At 40.7% G+C, this 27,447-nt stretch overlaps 1 protein-coding gene across 5 annotated transcripts in view; it reads left to right on the top strand.

The window, feature by feature from the left end:
* Positions 1-27,447, top strand: part of NHSL1 (NHS like 1) — a 149,630-nt gene that overhangs the window by 9,172 nt on the left and 113,011 nt on the right. For 2 of the 5 annotated variants that reach the window (XM_063707894.1, XM_055391215.2), the window contains exon 1: positions 17,191-17,961. The exons of 2 other annotated variants lie outside the window; for them this stretch is intronic. In XM_063707894.1, the coding sequence (XP_063563964.1) occupies positions 17,946-17,961 (16 nt within the window). In that variant the 5' untranslated portion in view covers positions 17,191-17,945. Of the gene's footprint in view, positions 1-17,190; positions 17,962-24,019; positions 24,237-27,447 lie in introns of those variants that run through there. One more of the 5 variants, XM_063707893.1, reaches the window with a different exon arrangement.

The following is a 27,447-nucleotide window of genomic DNA, read 5'->3' as shown; positions in this document are numbered from 1 at the left end:
GATACTGGCCATTGGATTGATAATCTCTTCACTATCAATAGTCAGTTGAGTCAAAAAATGTCTTTATCCTAGTGTAGACTATGCTATTATCTAGAATTTCCAGTTGTGGAAGTGTCTCTGGAGTGCTTGTATAACCTAGGCAACTCAAGTGGAACCTATCACTTTCTTTACGTAATCCTTCAAGGAATTGGATCTCAGTGTTGACGTCAAATCCTGAAATGATTAAAATACTAAATTGAAAGTCATGTCTGAATCAGTCGACCTACCCATAAGCTTAACAATAGCTAATATTTAGTGAATGTTTACCGTGGCGAGACACTATTATTAAAACTTTACATGAGTTCATTCATTTAATAAACATAGTCTGGATATCATAAGTGACCAATAAAAACAATAGTTGGTTTGGTAAGGAAGGGTCAGATCATTAGAGAGAACTGAAAACTGGGCAGAGAAACAGATATGGGGAAGCAGGGAGAAATGACATTGAAAGCACCTAGGGCGTTTTGGCATCAAGGACTTAATAACTTTTGGTTTAAGGGCAAATACTCTGCTTTGAGAATATTTGAGTATGCGCTTAATACTTCTCCTAGACTTGAAGCCCTTTGAAGTCTATCCTGTGTCTTTTTCAAGTGCTTTGCACTTTGCAGATAGTAAGTAAATATCTATTGTGAATACTCGGTCGAGGCTGTATTGGAGGGAACCTGCTCTGGTTATGGCGTGCAGAAGGGATCGGAGCATTAGGGGTTAGAACCAGGTCATCTAGGGGCTGTCGTAACCGAGAAAAGACAAAGTTCTCGTTGAAGGGATTATATAGGCACATGAGGAAAAGTAGTAATGAAACCACAGATTTTCATGTTAGGCTATCTTTTTTTGTGTGTGTGAGACAGAGTCTTACTCTGTGCCCCAGACTGGAGTGGACTGGTGCGATCTCGGCTCACTGCAATCTCCACCTCCAGGGTTCAAACGATTCTCGTGCCTCAACCTCCCCAGTAGCTGGGATTACAGGTGTGTGCCACCACGCCTGGCTAGTTTTTGTTGTTGTTGTTGTTGTATTTGTAGTAGAGATGGCGTTTCACCATGTTGGCCAGGCTGGTCTCGAACTCCTGACCTCAGGTGATCCACCCACCTCAGCCTCCCAAAGTGCTGGGATTACAGGCATGAGCGATCACACCTGGCCATGTTAGGGTATCTTTATTAAGAGAAGTCACAGATTTTCATAATTACTTGTTCCCTTAGCAACGGCATCTGTGATTTTTTTCCAATGTATAGTTATACTTTTTCTAGCGTTGTGAACTATGGGTAGTCTTTACCTTATATTTCTAATCTCCCTAATTAAAGATTATATTTATGGCAATCACTGTCTTAATAAATGTGATTGGAAAATTTATGTGTAATCAACATACACACTGTTCATATACACAAATGTGTGTGGTGTGAGGCTGGTTGCAGTGGTCTAGCTGTGGTCTGCCCCTCTTCAGCCTGTACCACACCTCTTCTCTGTTCCGTTGAATTCAGCATCTCTGAGCATTCTCTATCAGTTCATCGCTGACATTTGATGACTGACTAGTAGATATCATAGACATTAAACCAACATTTATTTACTTAGTTTTTGCTAAAATTCGTTACTGTGCTGGCTGCATCTTGCTTTGGATATTTAGGCTGTAAGAGAAATGGTGAATGCTTGCCTAGGCAAGCAGTTGTCTGAGACCATCTTCCCCCAGTGGTTGTAGGGGGAGGATTTGTTGGCCAAGTCTCCCAGCCAGTGCTTCCCCTACCAATACCATCATTTGCTGGGCTAATTTCTAGTGTTTGGGTGCATGCTTGGGCATGCGCCTCATGTGGCGGGCACATCGTGGGTTCTTGTGTTTGGCGAGCCCCTAGTGCTGCATACACTTCATATAAAGCAACCTTCTGAGTAACTCACACTGAGGAGAGACCCTTTCCCAAAGTCAATGTGAAAATGGCTTGAATTGTGAAGTTACTGGGAGCAACCTGGCCTACAAGGCGTTTCCTAGAGTGGGAGCTCATTAGGGTTAGTGGAATGAAGAGGGACTCTACTTTCCCATTTTCATACCCTCTTATTTTTGAAAAAGACTGTATTGGGAATGGTAGTGAATGGAAGAAGGTGGCAGTAACCTGGAGGGAAGAGGAGGGAATAAGCTATAAGGAAAGAAGAGATCATCACTGCCATACTGATCCGGTTCCACGCCCCCCACCTGCCACCGCTTAGCTAAGACTTTTTGGATTCCCATCCCCTAAGTAATTGTGGTTTGTGGGAGCTTGGTCAAATTTCTGAATATGCTGCTTGCATCGCTAATTGTACACTTGTAGTATTGTAGGTTTGTTTTTATGTTTTAAGACATGGCTTAATAAGTTTTTGTGCATTATTGAAAAAGGTATAGAACAAGAATAAAGGCTAATCTATTCACTGGTTAAAATAATTTTAGTGGTACAAGTAAATTGTCAGGCTTGGGCTTAATATATGTTTGGCTTTCTCGAAGGAAAACTCATAAGTGTTAATAAAAGCCACAGGCAGTTGAGATTTCTTTAAACAGTATCACTTGAGTTTTGTCTTTTCCATAAACTTGACTAGAGAACATGAGAATAAGTATATTTTATTGTCGATACAGTTCCCTTGCCTCTATTCCCTAAGCTTCTCTTTAACTTTGTAACTAGAAACGCCTCAGCTAAAGCAGAAACTGGGTATCTGGTGTTTCTGGATTGCCTTCTGAGATAAACCAGCATTCCTTCCTGAATACGGGTGGGTATTGCTTTAGTCTTGATTGGTTGGGGATTCTTTTACAAAGCAGACACAAGGCAATTTGTGAATTTACCTTGTGGGTGGTTGTGGCTGGTGCTTAGTTTGGTTGCTGTGATCATCTTGCCTGGTAGTTATTTATTTACACAAGTTTTTCACCAGTAGAAAGTACATAGAATGCTCTGACTTCCTGGAAAAAGAACTTTGATTTCTACCGTAAAGTCATTTCATTGCTGAGTTCTTCAACACACTCTATTCCCATTATAAAAAGACGTTTTAAATATTTTTTCCTTGCCAGCTTCCCAAGTCCAGCTCTTTGTTCTTACGTGTGCATGCCTGAGTGTTGTTCTGTCATAAGGATCTTAGCTCTGTTCCATTTGCAAGCCACTTTTGAGCCACCGTGTCTCATTTGTGTGCTATTGATGCTTTATGAAGCTGGCGAGGTTGGGGTTTCTGTCTTTCGACATTCCTTTGGATCAGCAGACCTTGGTTACATCGCCACTCTGGAGAATGTGTTGGTTTATTCAGTTGATCTGTGTTCTTATGTCACTGTAACCAGGGGAAGGTTATGCCACTGACTTTAGAAATCTCGAAGGTTATGTTCCAACTCCAACTAATAATAAAGGTTTGAACAAAAATCCAATTAGTAAATTCTTCTCTAGTTTCTGAGAAAGTTGAGCTAGTTTTCTCTAGAATCCATGCTTGTTTCAAATGGGGGAAATAATCTCCTACAGGAACTATGGTGTGAATGTTTTGGGATTTTCAGGGCCTGAAAAGTTTAATTATAGTTTATTTTTTAAGTCAGAGAGTTTAAAAAGTTTTGTTTGTGTCCAAAGTGATAAATACACTTTACATTGGTTCCCATGCCACACATGGCATATATGCATGGCATGCGTACATGGAATAGCTTTGTGGAATGATTTACCTTTACTGCGTGTCTACATATGATACTCTGTTTTCTCTGTTTATTCTATTCTATGTTATCAAACAGAAAATGTCAGTCCTGACTTACTACTTGATTTATGACCCTCAAAAATGGTGCTTTCAGTAGACTTCACTTTTTTCAGTAGGGTGTTATTATGCATGTGTATCACATAGCTTTTTTTTCTCAATATTTAGAAGTTACAAGCTATGATGGAATTTCTGTAGATAGTCCACTGTTGTCTTGGTGTTGGAGAAAGGCCTGGTATACCAGGAGTACTTTGAGAAACAGTGTAGAGTAGTGATGCCTCTCAGAAAACCATCTGGTCCAAAACCCAGCTTGTGACTCTGAGCCACCTACGCATTCATCCACCATAGGAAGTCCTTTTCTGAGTTCCCCGCTGCGCCCCTAGTCCAGGACCCCGTTGGTGTATAAGCCTTGAAAGTTGGCAGCAGGACCGAGTGATTGCCAACGGGAGCCTTGCTGCCTGCTGCAGGGCAGTGTGGAAGAGCCTGCTAATGCACTCAGGCTGATTCCCTGCACCTGCTCACTGGCCCTAGGGAAAGCCCATGAATAGCAATGTCTGGCCAGTTTCTGCCCTGATCCTGTAGATTTCTCTGTCTTTATGCTTACCAGCCTACTGTCCATCCGCCATAGGGGAAAATTAGTTGTGAAGTTTAGTCCAAAACTTTAACTTCCAATTTTTGGATTCTAGCCTGTATGTAGCAGAGATCCTATGTCAGAACTGGAAAACAAAAGCAATGTTTTGGTGGTTTTCTTTTTTTTTCTTTTTAAAGAGATAGAGTCTCCCTCTGTCGTCCAGGCTGGAGTGCAGTGGTGCACTCATAGGTTATTGTAACCTGAACTCTAGGGCTTAAGGAATTCTCCTGCCTCAGCCTCCCAAGTAGCTGGGACTACAGGGGCCTGGCGCTATGCCTGGCTAATTTATTTTATTTTGTTTTTTTGTAGAGAAGGGGTCTTGCTATGTTGCCCAGGCTGGTCTTCACTCTTAGCCTCAAGTGATTTTCCCACTTCAGCCTCCCAAAGTGCTGGGAATATAGGCGTGAGCCACTGCCTGGCTGTAGTGTTTTTTTTGAAACAGTTACTGTAAAAAACTGGTAATTGGGGCCAGGCACTGTAGCTCGTGCCTGTAATCCCAGCACTTTGGGAAGCCGAGGCAGGTGGATCACGAGGTCAGGAGATCAAGACCATCCTGAACATAGTGAAACCCTGTCTCTACTAAACATACAAAAATTAGCTGGGCATGATGGTGCGCTCCTGTAGTCCCAGCTACTCAGGAGGCTGAGGGAGGAGAATTGCTTGAGCCCAGGAGGCGGAGGCTACAGTGAGCTGAGATTGTGCCACTGCACTCCAGCCTGGGCGACAGAGCGAGACTCTGTCTCAGGGGGAAAAAAAAAAAAAAAGGGTGGGCACAGTGGCTTACCCCTGTAATCCCAGCACTTTGGGAGGCTGACGCAGGTGGATCACGAGGTCAGGAGATCGAAACCATCCTGGCTAACACGGTGAAACCGCATCTCTACTAAAAATACAAAAAATTAGCCGGGCATGGTGGTGGGTGCCTGTAGTCCCAGCTACTTGGGAGGCTGAGGCAGGAGAATTGCTTGAATCCAGGAGGCAGAGGTTGCAGTCAGCCGAGACCACACCACTGCACTCCAGCCTGGGCAATAGAACAAGTCTCCATCTCAAAAAAAAAAAGCCCCCCAAAAAACCCTGGTAATTGGTTAGAGATACTTTTCTAAATTGTGATCATATGGACTAGATATTAACTTGTATAAAATACTAGAGAAGTATGCCTTTTACTTATTTGTAGTTCCATATAACAGAAGCTTGCCTCGTTCATCTTTCAGAATTCTAAAACAATTGAAAATATTTTTTAATGAACATCTTTCTAAAGTATAGTCTACACCCAGAGCCTGTTTACAGGTCATGGTTTGTGCAGTAGTCATGCATGGTCTTTTTTCATCATGAGGATAGTTCTGTGGGAGTGGCAGGACAGGTGGCATTGCCCCTTTTTGTTGTGAGCAAGCAGTTCCTGCAATATTAAGACTTGCCTGAAGCCATAGAGATAATTGGTATAGACTGGATTTGAATCCACTTCTCATGACTTAGTCCCACACTCTTCATGACACTTCAACAACTCTGCTCAGTCAAAGAGTACAATTTAACCTCGTTTTAATGCCCTGGTGTCACTGTGACTAGTCATTGGACCTTGTAATAATCTGGTGATGCCCTGGTGGCCGCTGAATATTGTAGAGATCTTTGCTTTGGCATGAAATGGATCTCTGCAGTGTTCTTTAACTTCCAGTGACTGTTTTGTATTTCACTTTTGCTGGAAGCCTTTCTCTTTCGACAGTGTACTTGCACCTGTCTCTGGTAGTCCCCACCACTCTTTGGCTTGGTGTTGCTCATGTGTTACCTTGTGTGGGGGGTCTGGGTAACCCAGTGTATTGCAACAATATTGACTGGAAGATGCATGAGATCCTGAGCCACAATCCTGTGGGCAGTGCTGTCTGGTTGGAGGCCATTTTGATTTCTTCTTTGCCATATTTTGAGTGGTTGAATTTGTCAGAAAAATGATCCGTTGATAAGTGGATGTTACTCTAATATGTAACTGTGTTTTTTACATGTTTATCTTCTGTTGGCTTTTCATTTTGGTACGGTGGAATAAAATACATGTTTGTGTTAACATCATGGACCGGGGACTGTATTTGGCCATCCCAGTGTTTTCTGTAAACATTACATTTTAATCACTCCTGTAAAAATCACTCCGAGTTTTCAAGGAGGATTATCATCTACTGCTTTGTTTCACTTACTAAGCAAGTATGCTTTTAAACCTTGATTTCACCATTAACCACTTTCTCTAATTACTTGTTGATTGTCACTCTCTCTTCTCCATCTGATATTTAGACACCGAGTTTATTTACTCATTTTTCATTTGGTTGAAATTGCATCCCCCAGATTTCTAGTTCATGTTCTTGTTTGTATCCTCTATATTTAAAAAGTCAAGAAATAGTGAAGATAAGACGTATTTCAATTATTTAAAACCACTTCTACTCTACTAAACATTTTTGGCCAAATACTTTAAATGATATTTGAGCCTCATTAATGCGAATGGGAATGATATAAAATGTGGCTGAAAAAGCTGATCTGACCCTCTGGTTTTCCATGAATTTGTTAATGAACCACTAATATCCCAGTGCAGAGAATTCACATGACTTTTTACCAGTTTGTGTTGAAATGCTATAATCCCCATTTTGCATCCTAGATCCACAGTGTTTGCTCAATGAGTATTTTGATTTGCACATAGGAGACCTACAAAAATGTTTAAATGCAACCTGAATTAATTGAAAATAGAGATGACAGAAAATTCTGTGACTCAAGAAACAGGGCTCAGAGAAAAGAAAAATAGTTTCCAAAAGCATTGTTACTCCTTCTGTCATTCTCTAAACATTGAAGAATTGACAGAAGAGTCTCACTCCTGATAGGAAAAGCTTTTGGTACTTTACATAGTTACTCTCTATTTTGGTTGTAAAATATCAGAGATAGTGATAGTTTTAAAGATGTCTTTCTTTTCTAATGAAATGAAAACTCAAAGAATTCTGACTTTTGTGTTTACCTAATGAGAGAAATCAACTTTAGTAATTATTTAGAGAGAGCTCTTATTGAAGCAATGACCACACATTTTCTTCTCTCAGTGCCATTTGAAGCATTTTAGTAGATATATGTACACAGTCTCTAAATTGGACATGTGAAGGGATCCAAGTAGAGTTAGCTTAACAACAAGGCTAACTAACGTGTCAGGGCTGGAAGGAACCTCCGAGATACCCTGTCTGATCCCTTGTTTGGCAGCTAAGAAGGGAGGATGCAGAAAAGTGAGTTAGCTTGCTCAAGGCCTGTACCCAACAGGGCCCAGTGAGGCTATGTCCTTACATTCCTTTGTCCCCTCTTAAGGTATTGAGAGTGTGTTCCTTTCTATTAGTCTCTTTAATTTTGACATTCCTGACTGCCCTGTGAGGGTCAAGTGACAAATTCCTTTTCTGACCTTACAGAGCAGGTTTTGGAAGCGTCTGAGTCACTCTGTATCACACAGAAAGTTTTCTAAGCAGATGTGCAGAAGATAAGCAACTTACCATAGCAAAGACAAAAGAGGAAGAACGCCAGTCCTGAAAACAGGCTTTCTCATGTCACTTTTATTCCACACAAGAACAGAATTCATTCAGTTTTCAAAGAATGAAAGAGGAAAAAGAAAACAAAAACAAAAAACCAACCCAAGGGCACCAGGCTGCAGCCTTTCTTTGTTAGGAACTGAAGTCCCTAGAGACAGTTGAGTAACTTAATAGAGCTGTCAGAAGCACACCTGCCTCGAAAGCAATAGATGTATTTTAAAACTTTAAACTTAGCATTCTATTTTTGACTTGGAACTTTTTCCCTCTTGAGTGGCTGTAGACTTATTATAGTTAATAGCTGAGTTTACAAAGATGCATTAAATAAAAATAGAACACAAAGGAAGTCCCAGCCATTACCATGAACAGAATGGTAAGTTACTTCTACTAGAACTTTACTGACTTTAAGCTAGAGAGAAAGAGAAAGAGAGAGGTAAAACAAAAATCCGAAAGGAAAAGGCTCAGATCATGTACGGCATGATCAAGAGGAGGGTCAGAAGAGCTGTTTTTGTGGGCCGCACCGTGCTCTGTGGATCTTGTAACTCTGTGATTATCATGCACCGTGGCAAGACTCCACCCCTGAAGATGGTCTGCCGATTTGAAGAATCATTTTCTTGCTTATTTTTAAACTCTTAAAGACAGGGAAAAAGACTGAAGGAGCCTAAATGCTGTGGTTTCCTCAAACCATTATTGTTGTAAATCGTATGGGTCCTGAAGTAACTCACTATTCCTGAAGTTTCAAACTGCCTCACGACTCAGAAGCCTTGGCAGTTGAAAGGGAAATTATTAGCTTCTTCCTTGAAACGTTGTCACTAAGGTTAAAGTGGGACAAAAGTTGGTGAATGTGGTGAATTTCAGAAGTAAACTACCTTTTTATAGAAATTCCATAGTTCTTTACAGAGCTTTGAGTTTTTCAAATACTTAGTTGGTTTCAAAACACAATATTTTAAACAAGTAGGCCTTAAAGAAGTTAAATATTAGAATAATGTATTCAATTATCTATGTGGAAGTTACCGGAAGCCTGGACATTTAACTTGGCATACCTTGCTCTTAATATCTTAGTATGTCTTCTGGAATTTTATCTTTTTGTTTGATGATTAAAAGTAATTATAGTCCAGTTACTCTCTCTGGTTATGTTTTATTAACACATATATTGTGGCAGAACTGTGGTCCGCCTGGTTGATTGGTACATGAACTTGAATAATTCTTGATTTTGTGGGTGGAGAAGTTGCACCTGTTTCTGTAGTTGAAGGTTGGTTATGGTTTTTACTTCCTCAGATTACTCAGATGCTTAGGAGAAAATGACACAAATGAGTTTTTTTGGTGGGTGGAGGGTCCCGTTGATCTGTATATGTTGCGAGTCAGTTTATCAGGGAGCACGTTGAAGAAATACACAATGTGAAAGGACCTACTGTTGTATCTTTCCTATGAGGTTATTTTTATGTGCTTTAACCTAAACCCTCTGAAATATAATACACATATGTTAGGCATAGTGGCAATGGCAAAGAGAAAACAATTTAGACTCCAGTGGTTTTGTTTTTCTCTCCTATAATACAGTTCCTTATAAGTTTACTAAGAAAGGGAGTTTGGGGACATTATTATGACATCTTTCGGTATCCTCCCTCCATCTGGACATACTGGTGTTAATTCTTTTGTAAGAGATATTTCCAGAAAATATTTTTCTTCCTTTTTCACTTCCATCATCCTTCAAATATTTAATTCAGGCAGAATGAGATTAGGAAAAACTGCTTTCTGAGTTTGTTGTGGTGAAGTTGCCTGGAGAGAGAATGGTATCTGTGTTTGTGTGTTTGTAAATGAGACTCTTTCAGATTATTAATCCTTTAAGGAAATGATAGTTTATAAAGATTTCACCATAAAGTTTAACTATAAATGATCACTGACTTTTCATTTAATAATGAGTTTTAATACCGTCATGTGTAGGGAAAATACATCTATTTAATTGTAAGGAAGAGATGACTTTTCATAGGAATCTATGCTGGTGGTTATGTGTCTTATCTAGGTTTTATATACTTTCCACTAATGATTTGCTTTTGGATGAAATAGCAAAGTAATAATAATTCTGCTTTACATATCTGTGTAACAAACATGGATCACCTGTCATGTTCCAGCACCCTGAAAAGTACCGGAAGTTAAGCGTGAATGAGCAAGTTGCTGCTTTAAGGAGCACTCACGTTGGGCGGGCAGAATTGTAATACCATGCCAGCCACGTGAATGAAGTGCCATGGGACATGGTGCAAGCTTGAGATTGATCCTGCTAATGGAGAAGAGCATGGTTAGATGAGGCTTTAGAGAAGTAAAAAGCAGAGTATGAGGGTAAGGGCTGCATTCCAGACAAAGGAGGCAATAGCCTGATTCAAGACAATAGAGGTACAAGACCCTATGGAATATGACGCAGAGCTTACCAAGGGGGTCACTTAATGGGATACATCCAGAATAGTTTGGAAAAAAATACTGAGTACAAGTCCAGACAGGCCTTTATTTGCTACATGAGGAGTTTAGGATTTATCCTTATCTTGTGTTTTTTACATAAGTAGAAACATGATTTTTTTTCCTCTGGAGGGAAAGGATGGTGCAATTGGAGTTCTTTTGGGAAGATGTAATAGGTGTGAAGGTGGATTAAAAGGTCAGATTTCGAAAGAAAAAATATCAACTACAAAGGTACCAAGGAGTACTCTGTCTCAAAGAAACATCTCAGCCATAGGCACTATGCTTTGAAGCGACATGAGGGCTGATAAATGGCACAAGGTTCCATAATAAAATCTCCTTTCTGCACTGCTGCTCGTGAGGTGTCACTGTGCTTCTGAGGAAATGAGTGGAGTTACAGACTGGAGCTCAGTGGACAGCAGTGGAAGTCAAGGCAGCTTGCCACAGCTAAGGGCAACCGAAAGAGGCTGGAAGGTTATCTAAGCCAAGAGCCCAGGTCAACTTGGAAACTCATCTTTACCTTCCCTGGGAAGATGAAACCAGAAGGACCTAAAGGTTCTTACAAAAAAAGAGAAAAATCTAACACTTTGAGTGTTAGGAGAGCCAGCTAGGGTGCCATGAGTGAAGACACAAATTTCATGAAAAGGAGCCACATGAGGGCTACTTTCTTGACTGATGTCAAGAGACCTAGGCTTGGCTATGAAGAAAAAAAAAGTTGAAATAACCTCAAGAACTGGCTCAGGAGGGTGTATATAGATATCTATATATCTCCTGGGGGATGGAGCCTCACTTTGTCCCCCAGGCTGGAGTGCAGTGGCATGATCTCAGCTCACTGCAACCTCCGCCTCCCGGGTTCAAGCGATTCCCCTGCCTCAGCCTCTTGAGTAGCTGAGACTTAGAGGCGTGCACCACTATGCCCAGCTAATTTTTGTATTTTCAGTAGAGACGAGGTTTCACCATGTTGGCCAGGATGGTCTTGATCTCCTGACCTCGTGATCCGCCCGCCTCGGCCTCCCAAAGCGCTGGGATTACAGGCATGAGCCACCATGCCTGGCCCCAGGAGGGTATATTTTTAAATGGCGAATTAGAGCAGAGCTCCCATGATTCAGGGAGGAAATACAGTGATGTGAATGTGTCTACCCAAGGCCAGAGGCCATTGAAGAGCCTCCATGAAGCATTTGTGTAGTTGCCTTACTGCTCCATGGTTAGTTTGAGTCCAGCACAAAATACCCCAGGATTCAGCTATTTCCTAAAAGAAAATGCAAAGAGGATGAAGGTTGCCCTTGGGACTCAGTAGGTCAGGCCTGGCTCTGGAGTGGAGAAAACTCAAACAGGATACAGGCTCGGATGATGTTGGTGAGAGGCAGTGTCCAGAGCAAAAACCCGCGTTCCATATTCCCCTGCCTACAGAGCTGGACGGACTGAAGGCACTAAAATGGAGACTGGTTTTAAATCAGTTTCCCTGGTGAGCCAGGGAGACAGTGAAATTAGCCAGTTTAAAGTTATAATGCTATAATTTTTTTCTTCTTTCTGTTGTGCCTGAGGTAGTAATAAATATATAGAAAAACCCAGATTAAATCTCTTGTCTGAGAGATTCAGAATACTGGTGAAACTAGAAGTATTGTAGAATAGTAGGGGAGTGGAGAATGATTAAAACTTGGGTAAAATGTGTTAGTCATGGTCATAGGTGCCACCAGAGTGGATTCTTCTCTAGGGAATTGGCTTAACCTGGTCATTGTCTTCTTAAAAGTGTCAGAGGGTTTCAGCATCTCCAATCTCTTGCATCCAGGGGGAAATGGAAAGCACTGTGATGGGAAATATGTCTTCAGTCTCCTCCAACTTCACAAGCTTCTCGTGCTTTAAAAGCATGTCTAGAGATACGGCTATGAAAATAAGCATTGCCTGTCTGAATACGGTAGCCCCACCTTATCCTTGGGGGATACATTCCAAGATCACCCAGTGGGTGCCTGAAACCACACATAGTACCAAACCCTATATATACTATATTTTTCTTATACATCCATACCTATGATAGTTTATGAATTAGGCACAGTAAGAGATTAACAACATAACTATAACAAAATAGAACAATTATAACAGTATGCTGTAATAAAATTAATATAAATGTGGTCTCTTTCCCTCTGTCTTGATATCTCTCTCTGTTTTAATATTTTTGGACCTCAGTTGACCAGGGGTAACTGAAAGTACCGAAAGCAAAACCTCGGATAAGAGAGGACTACTGTACTGTACTTTGCAGTTGAGGTGAAACAGACCTGTGAATGGGTATGGAGAAGGATTTTTCCATCTTTATCTGGGCTTTTTGGCAAGAGTAAGAGGATACATAGGGAGGAGATATGGTTTGCCTGTTTTGCTTGTATAATTTTGTTTTGTGTTTTGCCAGGAATGAAGTCAAATTTTGAGCTGATCTAGACGCACTAATTCTGTGTATTAATGCAAACTAATTTCTAATTTATTCTCATCCCCACTATTTTATGGAAATCAAAATTAAACTGGTAGCACACAAGTGAAATCACACTGGAGTGGTTTTGAAGACATAATTATCTAAATATTTTTGGCTGCATGTGTGGATACCACTCCCTCTTGTAGAGATAATAATGTTAAACTTTAACATGATGCTGGATGTTGTAATCCTACAAGGGAGAGAAGTGGTTGCCGCCCTAAGGTCATGGTTGGCAAAGGCCAGACCTTTGTGCTGTCCAGAGGACTACAAATCCTGTGAGTGTGCATCATCTCGGACCTACTCCCTTTCACAAAGCTTCCTAGGTATTTATTTTTCAATCTCAGTAGCAGTGATCAATGGTGTCAGACAATCATAATTTCAATGGATAGTTCTTATTTTTTCCTAGTTTGAACAGTGTGCCTTTTCATGTTTTATTCTCAAATGTACAGTTGTAAACACAAGGGCTTTTTAAAATTATTTTATTTTATTTTTTTCTGGAGATAGAGTCTCACTCTGTTGCCCAGGCTGGAATACAGTGGCACGATCCCAGCTCACTGCAACCTCCGCCTCCCAGGTTCAAGCAATTCTCCTGCCTCAGCTTCCGGAGTAGCTGGGATTACAGGTGTACAACACCACACCTGGCTCATTTTATATTTTTAGTAGAGATGGGGTTTCGCCATGTTGGCCAGGCTGGTCTTAAACTCCTTACCTCAGGTGATCAGCCTGCCTTGTCCTCCTAAAGTGCTGGGATTATAGGCATGAGCCACTGTGCCCGGCCCACAAGGGATTTTTTTTTAATATGATAACTTTATATTTGACATTAAGAAAAACCCCTTTTGTTGTCATTGCTCGAGGTTAATGCTGTGAAGTTTTCAGATAGTGATACCTATAATTTCAGCAATTTAATAGAGGTTGGTATTTGTGCTGTTTAGAAGTGCTATAACATTTTGCTGCAGTAAGTACAAGGGTATGGAAAAAATAGGTTTTAAGCCTATGTAAACATAAATTGAAGACGATTTAAAAGAAAAACAAATCATGCCCATCTCCCATAATTATTACCTTGCTAAATATATAAGTTCCCTTGAGTCACTGTAACAAATTACCCCAAGCGTGGTGGCTTAAAATAACCAGTTTATTCTCTCCCTGTTTAGGAAACCTGAGTTCTAAAATCAAGGTGGTAACAGAGTCCTGCTCCCACCAGAGGCAGTATGGGAGAATCCTGTCCTGCCTCTTCCAGCTTCTGCTGGTGCCAGGTGTTCCTTATCTGTGACAGCATCCCTCCAGTCTGTGCCTCCATCTTTTATGACCTTCACTGTGTCTCTGTGTATCCTTTTCTCTCTCTCTCTCTTTTTTTTGAGACAGAGGTTCGCTCTTGTTGCCCAGGCTGGAGTTCAATGGCGCAATCTTGGCTCACTGCAACCTCTGCCTCCCAGGTTCAAGCAATTCTCCTGCCTCAGCCTCCCATGTAGCTGGGATTACAGGCATGCGCCACCACGCCTGGCTAATTTTGTGTTTTTAGTAGAGACAGGGTTTCTCCATGTTGGTTAGGCTGGTCTCGAACTCCTGACCTCAGGTGATCCACCCGCCTCGGCCTCCTAAAGCGCTGGGATTACAGGCATGAGCCACCATGCCCGGCTCCATTTTCTCTCTTATTAGGACACTGTGAGTGGATTTAGGGCCCACCTTAATGCAGTATCATCTCATCTTGATTCTTACCTTCCTTAACTTATGAAGACTTTATTTCCAAATAAGTTCACACTCTGAGGGTGGGCATGAATTTGGGGTGGACACTATTCAACCCACTACATTAAATTATATATGCTTTAACTTTAGGAGAGTAGCTTAATTAGATGGCGTAGGCAAGAACTACCATTGATCATTATTAATTTTGTGTATTCTTCTGTTATGTGACTTACCACACTGAATTATATTTATTCCACTCATCTCTTGCACTAAACCACAAGAAGGCGAAGATTCTTTTCCTGTGACCTGACATAATGTACCTAATAGTATGTGTGTGTATTCATACCAAAAATAAAAAATTATTGAGTTAAGATGGAACCTTAGAGTTAATTTAGTCCCCTTGTTCTATTCAGTCCTCACATTTACAGGCCATGAACTGCTGTGAGACTAACTATTAGGGCATCCAATCTTTTGGCTTCCCTGGGGCCACATTGGAAGGAGAAGGCTTGTCTTGGGCCACACATAAAATACACCAACCGTAATGATAGCTGATGAACTTAAAAATTGCAAAACAATCTCATAATGTTTCAGAAAGTTTACAAATTTGTGTTGGGTCACATTCAAAGCTGTCCTGGGCTGCACGTGGGCCACAGGTTGGACAGACTTGAACTAGATAGTGATATAGATATGACTGGAATGAGATTCTCTTTACTTTTCAATCCACTGTACTTTCCAGCATATAAAGTCATCTCTATTTAAAAAGGCTTAAACTGCCAGGTGCAGTGGCTCACGCCTGTAATCCCAGCATTTTGGGAGGCTGAGGTGGGTGGATCACGAGGTCAGGAGTTCAAGACCAGCCTGGCCAAGATGGTGAAACCCTGTCTGTACTACAAATACAAAAAAAAATTAGCCGGGCATGGTGGCGGGCACCTGTAGTCCCAGCTACTTGGGAGGCTGAGGCAGAGAATTGCTTGAACTCAGGAGGTGGGGGTTGCAGTGAGCCGAGATCGTGCCACTGCACTCCAGCCAGAGTGAGACTCTATCTCAAAAAAAAAAAAAAAAAAAGGCTTAAACTGTGAGTATTCAGAGTGCTGTTAAATACGCCTAATCACCTGAGACCCTGTGTATTAGCCTGTGTTCAAAAGTCTTAAGTCTCTAAGGTAGGAGTTCCTTTCTCTCTCTGTACAATTTGAAAAGTTAAATGTAACCCATGAAAATATTTTCAGGAATACCTCTGTAATTCGTAAATTACATGGGAGAGACTATTCAGAGCAGGAGAGGACAGAGAATAACTCAGATCAGCCATGGAGAGAGTCCCGTGGTGAGATGGAAGAGGCTAATCAGCTGGTCTGGTTTTGATCTTGTTTGTTAGGTGAATCAATCACCTCATGGTTTACACAAATGAAATGAGCTATGAGGTTCCCTCCCATTCTGTTCTAAGAGTTAATATCAGGCTGGGGATGGTGGCTCACGCCTGTAATCCCAGCACTTTGGGAGGCCGAGGCAGGTGGATCACAAGGTCAGGAGATTGAGACCATCCTGGCTAAAACAGTGAAACCCTGTCTCTGCTAAAAATACAAAAAAATTAGCCGGGCCTGGTGGCGGGCGCCTGTAGTCCCAACTACTCGGAAGGCTGAGGCAGGAGAATGGCGAGAACCTGGGAGACGGAGCTTGCAGTGAGCTGAGATCACGCCACTGCCCTCCAGCCTGGGCAACAGAGTGAGACCCTCTCAGGAAAAAAAAAAAAAAAAAAAAAGAAGAAGAAGAAGCGTTAATATCACTGTTCATCATTCCCCATGCAGTTTTTTTTTTTTAATCCTAACTAGCTTCTGGCTAGAGACCTCTTATATATTCTTGTGATCATAGAAACTAGTACAGTGACTTCCTTATGGTAGACAACATATTTATTACCCAGGTGCTATTGGTGATTCATGGTGACAGGGAGCAGAAACCCAGCTGGGATATGCTGCACCATATATTGAAAACCAAAAGAACATAGAGCATCCTTACTGTGTGGCAGTGAGCACCCCAGGACACAGACAGATAGATAGATTGGTTCTGTGAGTCAGTTTCCTGCATCCTGTGGAGTCAAAAGGAAGACCTGCAAACAGCAACGGGTCCTGTGAACAATGGCCACTTCCTGAGCCAGGAGACTCTCACGTCTCTGTGGGGAAGGACCACGGGACCACTTAGGGTTCAGATGGTACTTTTCAAGCAGGGTGCTCCTGAGGCAGTATTTGTGGACTGTTTCTCATCAGGTCTGTCATAAGATTCCTTCTGCCACTTTCCACCTGTGTTTGAGAGTCCACAGTCAAGTAACCTTGAACTTGCCAGAGTGAATTTAGCTTTCCAGTGGAGGGGAAGGAATGCACTGATCTGATCACAGCCACAGTACAGTTAGAAGTTCTCATACTCTAATGCTGCCTTTGTTTCCTCATTTGAAAAAATGACATTGCCATAGAAGTGTAACATGCTTCACATTTTTATCCTAATACTCAAGTGGTTTTCTTGTTTTTTGTTTGTTTGTTTTTTGTTTTGAGACAAGGTCTCACTCTGTTGCCTGGGCTGGAGTGCAGTGGTGTGATCATGGCCCAATGCAGTCTCGACCTCTTGGTCTCAAGCAATCCTCCCACCTCAGCCTCCCAAGTAGCTGGGACCACAGGTGCATGCCACCATGCCCAGCTAGTTTTTTTTTTTTTTTTTGTAGAGATGGGGTCTCACTGTGTTACCGAGGCTGGTCTCAAAGTCCTGGGCTCAAGTGATATTCCCACCTTGGTCTCCCAAAGTTCTGGGATTATAGGTGTGAGCCACCATGCCCGCCCCGTTTTTAAATAGCAGTATGTAGTAGTAATGATAGCACTTACTTTGTGCTTATGATTTGTCTGGGACTGAAAGAGCATTTCACATATATTCACTCATTTACGTAGACTCAGACAACGGAGTGCAAAGTTTCCTATTATAATGTGCAGTGTTAATTATGTACCAGTATATGGTGTGTTCTATATTAGAAAAAAAAGGGGAGCATGTGAACAGAAAAGGAATAATGAAGTCAGTGAATAGTAAGTCATAATTAATAGCAAAAGGTTAAACTGAATTGAGTGATTTCTTTTTTGTGTTGTTGATCACGTGAAGAGCTGCATCCGCTGTGGTGGAAAATGCTGAGAGAGAAGCACAAACAAATGGGCTCGCCTTTGGGCTGATCTGCACTGGACTATATGAACGGTGACTGCTAACCCCTGGCTCCTTTCCCCTTTCAAGATGATTGCAGGCTGATTCCATGGTGTGAAATAACCCAGGAGAGATAGGGAGGTGTCAGCAGCACAGCCCAGCAGGCTGGGGATTGGGCAGTGGCTTCCTGGAGTAACAGGCGCTGGCTGGCCGCCCCGCTCTCTGGCAGTGAGCGCTGAGGAGGTGGGCTGGGAGACAGCTGTGCCTAGCACTGCAGGCTTCATCAGACCACAGAGCGCAGCCCCTCCATGGAACTGCTGCAGAATGTTCTGTCTGAAAGGTGAGGGGACTTCGTGTCCATTTGGGTGGCAAAGTTCTACTTGGGGAAGATTGTCATTTAGCATCCGAGTCTAAATCACAGAGCTGATTCCAGTAAAAATCAAAGTTTCAGGGAGTTTTGTAAGTATGAAAGTGAAAAAGTCATTGTTCTTTTTTGTTGCAAACAGGAAGAAAGACCTCCTGCTGGGGAGATGGAATTCTCTTCTAGACAGAAAGGATATTTCTGTGTTTGAATGTGTTTTGTATGTGTTTTGTTATAGACAAAAGTAGCTAAAAGTTTAAAAGAAGGTTTTTAAAATCAACTTAATAAATATAGGAATAGTTTACAGCAGTAGTATGAGTCTATTAGAGAAATTTTCATGTAAGGAGTTGTTCATGTAAAAGGGTTAGAAGGAGTAGAAAGGGTAAAGGATTCTATTGCTTTAAGCTTTACTCTGTGAACTTAGGAGTGAAATTAATTTGACTATAGAACATACTTCTAGGCTGGGCGTGGTGGCGGGTGCCTGTAATCCCAGCTACTTGGGAGGCTGAGTCAGGAGAATTGCTTGAACCCAGGAGTTGGATGTTGCAGTGAGCCGAGATCGCGCCACTGCACTCCAGCCTGGGCAACAAGAGTGAAACTCGGTCTCAAAAAAAAAAAAAAAAAAAAAAAGGAAAGAAAGAACATACTTCTTGTTCTGGCCACATATGGATTATAATACTTCCTAAGTACTATAAGATGGTGATTATATGAGTATATGTCGTCATTCCCTGATTAGTCAAGGAGTATTTTCTCTCTTTAGGCATTTATTTTTTCCGTCAACTCTATTTTTCTTCCAACTCTTGTTATAATGTAATTAATGTAGGCATGTGAGAGTGTGTTTGTCTATGTGATTGTTGAAATGGTCGGGGGTAGAGGGGGAGATGAATTTCCTTGGAACTGTTCTGTTCATATCTTTCAGTGTATGTCATTCTGTTGATGGGAAATTCTTGACATCTTTTCAAGTTTTGGAAATAAAGTGGTCCTGGCTTATTTGCTTTGTGGATTGCTCCTTTGTCCTCAAAGTCTGTTCATGAGGTATAGACGTGGATTTTGTAGACCCAGCCTTTGCAATTTTAACCTTATTTTGACATCTTAAAACCTACCAGTCTTTAATATTGAACTTGGTGTTTGGGATATTCCTTTATATAGTAGGTGCAAATTTGGTGAAATTGAGGGGGTATGAACAAAAAGGAACATCACATTTTTCTGTCCTCAAGCATTCAATTAATTCTTACTACAGAGAGTATCTAGTTGCAGTGGATTTCCAAGGAGTCATGGGCTGACATGAATTTAAGTATTTCTGAAAAATAATTTTAGGTGAAAGGCATTATGAGCTCTCATGACACTGTTTCTTCAAAAAATTGTTCTACAAAATATTTAGGTATGAAGAGTCAGTGGTATTATTGGATGAAGGTACATGCTACCTAGTGTAATTTCCACAGTGCAGTTGAAATCATTACAATCCAATGATAGCTTAAGGTTTACAATTTTTAATTGAATATGGTTGTGGAATTGTTACTGGGTAGGACATCTGCAGCTTCAACATATTTTTCTCCACCTATTCCCATAACAGCCATTTCATTTTATTAAAGAATCTCTCATTTTCTTGGACTCTTAGTTTCTGTGGTAACTCAGAAAATTTAAAAAACTCAAACGTATGGCATGTGATGACAACTAAGTGCTTTTATGCTGAAGTGTGTGTTCTAATCAGGAATCCACAATCGCACCCTTTTAAAGCCTACTCTCTGATCTCCTGGCAGCTAGGACAAACAGTTGACATTCTACTTTCTTCCTGTGACTTATAGCTTGTTGATTTACAATAATGATTTTTAAGTTGTCCTTTGCCCTACATATGAAGCAAGCCCGTGATAAAATAAGGGTGAGTGAGATTAAGCAGAAGAATAGTAAGAGCTACTTGTTGATGCTTTATGTTCTTACTTTGGAAAAGTGGCTTTCATTCATTGGTCTGTGGCTAGCCAAGGTCCTAGGGGCTATTGCATATGTGGTTGTGATTAGCATTGATTTTAAAGGAAACATGATTGCTCTTCCTTTGGTTTAAATCATGTTCCTGTGTGTTTCTTGTAATTGCTGAAAGAAAATATTTAAATCAGATCGCTTCCCACATTGATGCAGGATTTCCTTTTCTCTACTTAGACTGTTTCTTTTCTGAAGCCAGGTCTGCTCAGCTTTTTGTCAATTTGGCCTTCCTTGAAGAAGGATGCCATCTTTCTCATTATTGTCACTATCGTAACTTATATAGTTGCAATCACTCTTTGCTATTGAAGTATCTCAGATACATCAGCTTCTCCCAACTGCATTTTGTATGTGCAACATTTGAGCACTCAGTCTTTGTGAAGATGTTCTGTGAAGTTCAGCTAAGGTCTCTGTGGCTAACAAAGGCATGGTACGTTCCTTCACTGTGTAGCAAGTGATCCATTATGGTCTGGGAAGTGAATTATGGCTAATCAAATAATATGATTAATAGCAAATAATATGATTAATAGCAAACTACCATGTGTACCATTCACAGATTATTCTAAGATGTAGAATAGGCCAGGTGCCATGTCTCAAGCCTATAATCCCAATGCTTTAGAAGGCTGCGGAGAGAGGATCACTTGAGGCCCTGAGTTCGGGACCAGCCTGGCTAACATAGGGAGACCTTGTCTCCACAAAAAATTAAAAAGTTAGCCAGATGTGGTGATATGGAACTGTAGTCCCAGCTACTTGTTAGGCTGAGGCAGGAGGATTGCTTGAGGCTAGGAGTTCGAGGCTGCAGTGAGTCATGATTGTGCCCCTGCACTCTAGCCTGGGCAATAGAGTGAGACCCTGTCTCGAAAAAAATTTTTAAAGAATAAATAAAAATTAGAATAAAATGTTTTTACTACTAAAGCTACGTGGAACATAATTACACTTCTCTGAAATAGTTCTGAATGTAAATTTCTTAATTATGGCACATCAGCTTTAACTTTATAAATACTAATTATCTTTGCAGTGCTTCTCTAACTTCGGTGAAGACTTTTTAAAAGAAATTTCCAAACCATTACAGACTGATGTTTTGTAAAACACAAAATCATGTGCTTGTGTGATATCACCACATTGTCAAACAGCTATAAAAGTTCTTAAACATTTAATCTCATTTCCTGTACTAATCTAATTGTGGACTGGTAGTGAAGTATTGTCCTACTGGCACTGGTTAGTAGACAAATCTGCATTAGTTTCCCAGAGCTGTCATAACAAATTACTGCTTAGTGAGTGGCTTATCCAGAAATGTATTCTCTCACAGTTCTAGAGGCTAGAAGTCTGAAATCAAGGAGTTGGCAGGGCCGTGCTCCCTCTGAAGGCTCCAGGAGAGACTCTTCCTTGCCTCTTCCACTTCCTGATGGCTCCAGGCATTTCTTGGCTTTTGGTAGCATCACTTGAGTTTCTGCCCCTCTTCCTACTGCCTTCTTTCCTGTGTGTTTCTCTGTGTCTCTGTGTCAGATGTTTTTCTTAAAAGGACACCACTCATTGGACTTAGGGTCCACCCTTAATCCAGTATATCACTTCACCTTAACAATTACATCTGCAAAGACCGTATTTCCAAATAAGGTCATATTCCAGGGTTGTGAGCGGACATGATTTTGGGAGGACGCTATTCAACCCAATTCAGTGGACCGCATGTAAAATCAAAATCACATAGCCTGAGGGCAGCTGCATGGGAAGTGTGTTTAATGGAAAACTGTAAGAATGATATCCAACATAGCTGCTTTGAGGATGCCTTTGAAACTATGGCAATGCAAATTTAAGATGAGTTTGTATGTGTAGGTAGAAGAGTTGAAAATGTACATACCCATTATGATCAGTCATGCAAAGGAAAATGTTGCCTTTTTATTTCCTTTAATCGATTCGGCTTCTTTCATGAACTTTTATCCCGCTGAGAAGGGAAAAAACAAAAAACAAAATTGAACTTAGTTCACTGCAGTCAACTCAGTGTGAGCCAAAAATTTAAACAGTTGCATTAGATAGCTCAGTCTGTTGGATGACTCAGTCTTTCAACATTCTCCTGCTTATCCTCCTTCTCTTCAAAGGGGACTCTGTTGCTAAGTCCCCCTTATTAGTATAACAGAAGTAAACCATTCTAAAATATGTACTTTTGAAATCATTGGTGTGATTATTGCACAATGTTGAAAATTTTAAAGCAGACTCTCTGCTGTTGAGTTTTAAAAACGAGGTAATATTTTTTTAAATGATGTTGCTTTTATTCTTATTTTTTTTTAGACAGAGTCTCGCTCTGTTGCCCAGGCTGGAGTGCAGTAGTGCGACCTTGGCTCACTGCAACCTCCGCCTCCCGGGTTCAAGTGATTCTCTTGCCTGAGCCTCCGGAGTAGCTAGGACTACAGGCATACACCACCTTGCCCGGCTAATTTTTGTATTTTTATTAGAGATGAAGTTTCACCATGTTGGACAGGCTGATCTCGACCTCCTGACCTCAAGTAATTCGCCGCCTCAGCCTCCCAAAGTGTTGGGATCACAGGCGTGAGCCACCACGCCTGGCCTGATGTTGCTTTTAATATGGACAGGATGCATACATATATCCTTATATGCCCCAGGAATAATTTCACTATATTTTATAAGCATCACAGAACTCAAGTTCCTGAATTTACTAATGGATTTTACCGGTTTTGCATTCTCTCTAGGGACTTTTAACCTGGTTTGTGTTAGACTAGGTTCTTTCCCTTTGTCAGCCTTTATGTGTCTTCCAAGAGGTAGAAATCTAGTTTCATGGAGCAGAAAAGTGAATTCTGTGGAATTGGGTGTGTCCCAGCTGCCTGCATGCCCTGAACGATAGGGTCCTATACTCTTTTCTGCTTCACAAGTTACTGATTTAGGAAGGCCTTTAAGTTGTCTAATAATAGCAAAGAGTTATGTTGGAGATTACAGCTATGAACAATCTCAGGCATGTGCCTCTGCTCCCACAAGGGCAGTTCATATTAGAAACTAACTCTATCCTTCGTCATCGTGCACCCTGGAACAGATCACAGGCCTCTTTCCAGTTGTCTTTTGTATGTTGTGTATGTAAAAGAATTCCTTAGATTCTTTTCTTGGCAGCATTTGGAAAATAATGTTAGGAATCAGAAACAGATTTGTTATTTCTGTGCTGAAACAAGTGCATTTTTCAAGTGAGCTAGTAATCAACTATTTGCTCTGGAAGGTCCCTAGCCCCTTCTTAAATCTGGTAATAAGCTATCAGATAATCAGTGAGCAAAGTTTATGCTAGTTGATTCTGAGCACCATTTTGAAAGACTTTTAAAAATCAAAATGCAAAGCAACCCTGGGAATATTGCATCTGTGTGACTCTGGACATTTTACTATCATACATTTAGATGTCTAGTTTTATATAAATTATCAGTGGCTTTTAGAACCATTGTTCTACAATTCTTCCTGGTTCTTTCCTCCTCTTTTCATTTAAAATTGCATATAATTGTTAGTGGGTAATCTACAGCTACCAAAGGGAATTCCCATTTGCTCAATCTGCAATTTAAAGTAGCACTTTTAATAAACACAGTGGTAATAACATGCATTTTTCAAACTGGTGGGGAAAGCCCTTGGAATTTAATAAATGAAACAAACCTGGCTAGCCCTTTATTTCTTTTGTCTTTCCCTTGAAAACGTTATCATGCTTTTTAGTTCTCTTTTTTTCCTTCCATGAGTAGTCAAAATCTGTTTCTTAAATCTGTTGCAGTAGAAGCCAGATTACCATGCTAAATAGGTTGTGTAATACTATAAATTGAGATGCTACCCTATGGACTGAAAGAGCAGTTAACAGAGTTTTGCTGCCTAAAACGAGGAGAACTTGGGGTCTGCTTGTTTCTGGAGCATGCTCTGTGCAAGGATTCATGCTCTGGGTAATTTTGTGGAACTGAATCAAATGACTTGAATTACTGAAAGCATTAGCTAAGATTTCAGTTAAACTCTTCATTTTAATATCTCCTGTTCCATTTCTACCTATTCTGGTTTCCTTTATTTGCTGATTTTCATGTTTGTCTTTTTTAGGCCCTCTACCTCACCTTAGCTGTCCTCCTCTGTGATGGCTCATTGGGGGAGCAGTATTACACCTAAGCCATATTGAACTCCTTCTGGTTACAAGGATGTGATCAGTAGACTACACACGCGTTAGTAAAGGTGATAGTTAATAGGCAAGGCAGATGGACCCGTGTGATAAAGGCAGTTTACCTCTCAGGACATCATGTCGCCACCATTAACCAGGTACAAAGGTATGCAGGGGTATGTATTTTTCTATGTTGAACATCAGAAGAAAATACTGCTGAAAACAACCTGAGGGTCTTTAAGCAATTAATAGATTTTGCATGATTAAACAGTTTGGCAGGATATGGTATTGGGGATGCGGGGTGGAAGATGGGTAGTCTTAAATTGGGAACATTAATTATTTTATAAAATCGTATGTAGCAATTGCATTTAAAATTAAGAGATCCTAATTTGACAGCCAACAGAACTACAAACTATTTTATTTAATGTCAGCAGTGTTCATCTTCTATCTGGTGATTATGTGACATTTATCAGTCTTTGTTAACTTAGATTACGTTTAGAACTTTTTTTGTTGTTGTTACTGTCAAAATGTGGTTAACCCTGAGATCCATTGAAACAAAAGGCCTGAGTGACTTGACTGTGGGTTTAACTTGGGGGAGGGGGTGCATGATAACAGAAATGTGAGTGCTCATCACCACTTTTTCTTTGGAATGTCTTCTTATAACAAAAAGATATAAATAGCATAAAGTGAGCTTTAGGAGCCACAAGTTGTAGTACACTTTAAGTGAATTTATATATACACAGAATAGTTTTCAAAAGGTCAGATGATAACATATGTTTGTACTTGTGAAATTTTGCAAGACAGCATTTGAGAGCAAAAGAGAAAATCTCGGCTTTGCTGACCACAAGAGGCCATCTATGTTCTTCATCATTTTGTTTCACTGAGTGAACTGTGCAAGGTTCATTGTTGCTGGAACTTTTCAGAATAAAAGTTGGGACAGACGCCTCTGCTCTCTTGAGGGCGCGAACATTGGGAGCAGGGTCAGGGGAGGATGAACAGTGACTTAATGCATGGTCTCTTAGGAAAGGGAAGGCAAAGGGGACCACAGGAGCCTGGCTGATGAGCCTGGCAGATGCCCAGAGGATGCTTGACTTGGTAGAAGATCACGTGGGGAAACTGGGTTATACCAGGCATTGAGAGTAGCAACTTTTCTAATTCCAAACAGAGCAAATGAGAAAGGGGCCTCAGAAAATGCCTTGGTGTTAGCTATGTGGGATGGCGTGGCAAAAGAAAATGAAGTATATAAACACACCTAGCCCCCAGTGGTGGTACTCTCTCTCTCCTTCCTTAGCCATCTCCTACAGATTTGCACTTTTGCTTTATCTAGACCCTTTCCTAATTTTAAGAGGACAAAGGAAGCTCAAGTCCCTTCTTTTTTCCTGGAAAAGTTTTGCTGTAACAGAATACCCAGTATTTTATGCAAAAGAGATCAATATTGTCCCAAGGTGGCTAATTTATATGTCAAAGGGTATCCAAGATTTGTCGACATTTTGAAATACCTCTGAAGTTCATCAACTCTGACCAAAATATTTTGATAGAATTTGGGGTGTGTTATTTCATTGCGTGTTGATGAGCACTCACCATGTGCCAGTCACTGTTCCTACCCCCAGGAAACTCTTCCTGTCTGATGCTCTGGACTTCTCACCGGCCTGGGTCTCTGCAGCCCCAAGACTTCTGGTTGTTTTCCTGCCCACTGTAAAGGTGCTACTGCTTGTGCCAGCTTTTGGTGGTTCTTTCTCCAAGATTGACTTTGGGAACAAAGCAAAGCCAGAGACTTTGTAAAGGGTTTCCCTGCTAATCATGACCCAAATAACAAAAATAATTAACACAGGTTTGTAAAGAATATTCAAGAAATCCCAGCTCTATCCGTTAATCATATCAGCTTATCCCTTGAGTAAAGATCTCCTTAGCTCTGAGAATGGATCTGCCTAATAAAATATTGAGGATTAAGTAATAACTTACATAAGATGCTGGTATTTTCTCTGTAGTATATAGTGATGTTATTTAAATTTGACCTCTCTAAGGGCTTAAATTGGTCTTTGAAAGTGAAGACTGATTTGTACCCTAATTTGCAAATGTAGTATTTCTACGTAGTGAGAAAGGCAGATGTATTTCTCAGTTTTCATCACAGCATATTTGCGCCAACTTTTAAAAAGTTTTCTGGACCTACACAGTTGTATAAATACATCCAGATGAATAAAAAAGTATTACAAGTCACATATATTGGCAAAGGAGCATGGTAGCAACACAAATATTTTGAAAGCTATGTAAGCCAGTGAGAGTATCCTGATACTGCTCTAACAGCTCCAACGGAAGTGTTTGCTGCCACAGCAATTGAGACAAAACCTTTCCTTTTTGGAAATGTTTCCTGGCAGAACAAATACTTGATAAAAATTTAAAACAAGATTTGAACTGCTCAAGATGGTGCCTTTTATAAAATTGTTTTATTTTTACAAACTCTTTCCGCATCAGGAAGAGAGAAATCTATGGGTGGATGGTTTTATCCTTATATAGGTGGAAATGTCCTTATTTTAGGTTGACTGCTGTACTGAGGAATTGGGAATGAGCTCCCCTTAATTATTGGGTTATTTCTCTTCTCGTTGTATTTCTTCTTCTGTCAGTAATTGGCAGCCTATTTTTCATCTTAGAGAGAAGAGGCCAGGGAGTGTAAGAGCTGTCCACCTGAATTGTCAGTCAGTAAATTACGATGGAAGTTTAAAACAAGTAGCATACTCAGAAGATGACATATGTCCAGAGTTGGGGGAAAGAGGAGGGAGAGCATTAGGACAAATCCCTAATGCATGCAGGGCTTAAAACCTAGATGACGGGTAGATAGGTGCAGCAAACCACCGTGGCACATGTATACCTACGTAACAAACCTGCACGTTCTGCACATGTATCCCAGAACTTAAAGTGGAAAAAAAAAAAAAAAAAAAAAAGATGACATATGTCCCTCTCCAAAACCACGGAATCTATAAATGCTGAAAAGATTGAATGCAGATGATTAAATTTGTGATGTCTGTAAGCATGATTTAAATACAAAACATTAGTTTGATGTTTGCCATCACTTTTAGGTTTGGGTTTACAAGACTGCTCCTATAGAGATGGCTGCTTTTCTGTGTCCAGTGAGAACTTTTAATGCTAAAACATCCAGTGTCGTTTCTGCTTGCCACAGAAAGTCAATGTTGGTTGGTATGGCAAATATCATAAATCCTTATTTGTATGTTATTTGACTTACGATAACACACTTGGCTGAAAATGAGTTTGTCTTAGTCGCTCCCCAGTCCTCACTCACCTTTGTGAAACCATAGAATGGATCCATTGTTGGTGTGTTATCTGCAAAAGATAAAGTATCTATGAGCTGGGGGATAACTGGA

This window comes from Gorilla gorilla, chromosome 5, assembly GCF_029281585.2.
Source record: "Gorilla gorilla gorilla isolate KB3781 chromosome 5, NHGRI_mGorGor1-v2.1_pri, whole genome shotgun sequence".
Taxonomy (NCBI): domain Eukaryota; kingdom Metazoa; phylum Chordata; class Mammalia; order Primates; family Hominidae; genus Gorilla; species Gorilla gorilla.
The sequence above is the reverse complement of the archived record's forward strand: the minus strand, read 5'-3'. Positions and strand labels throughout refer to the sequence as shown.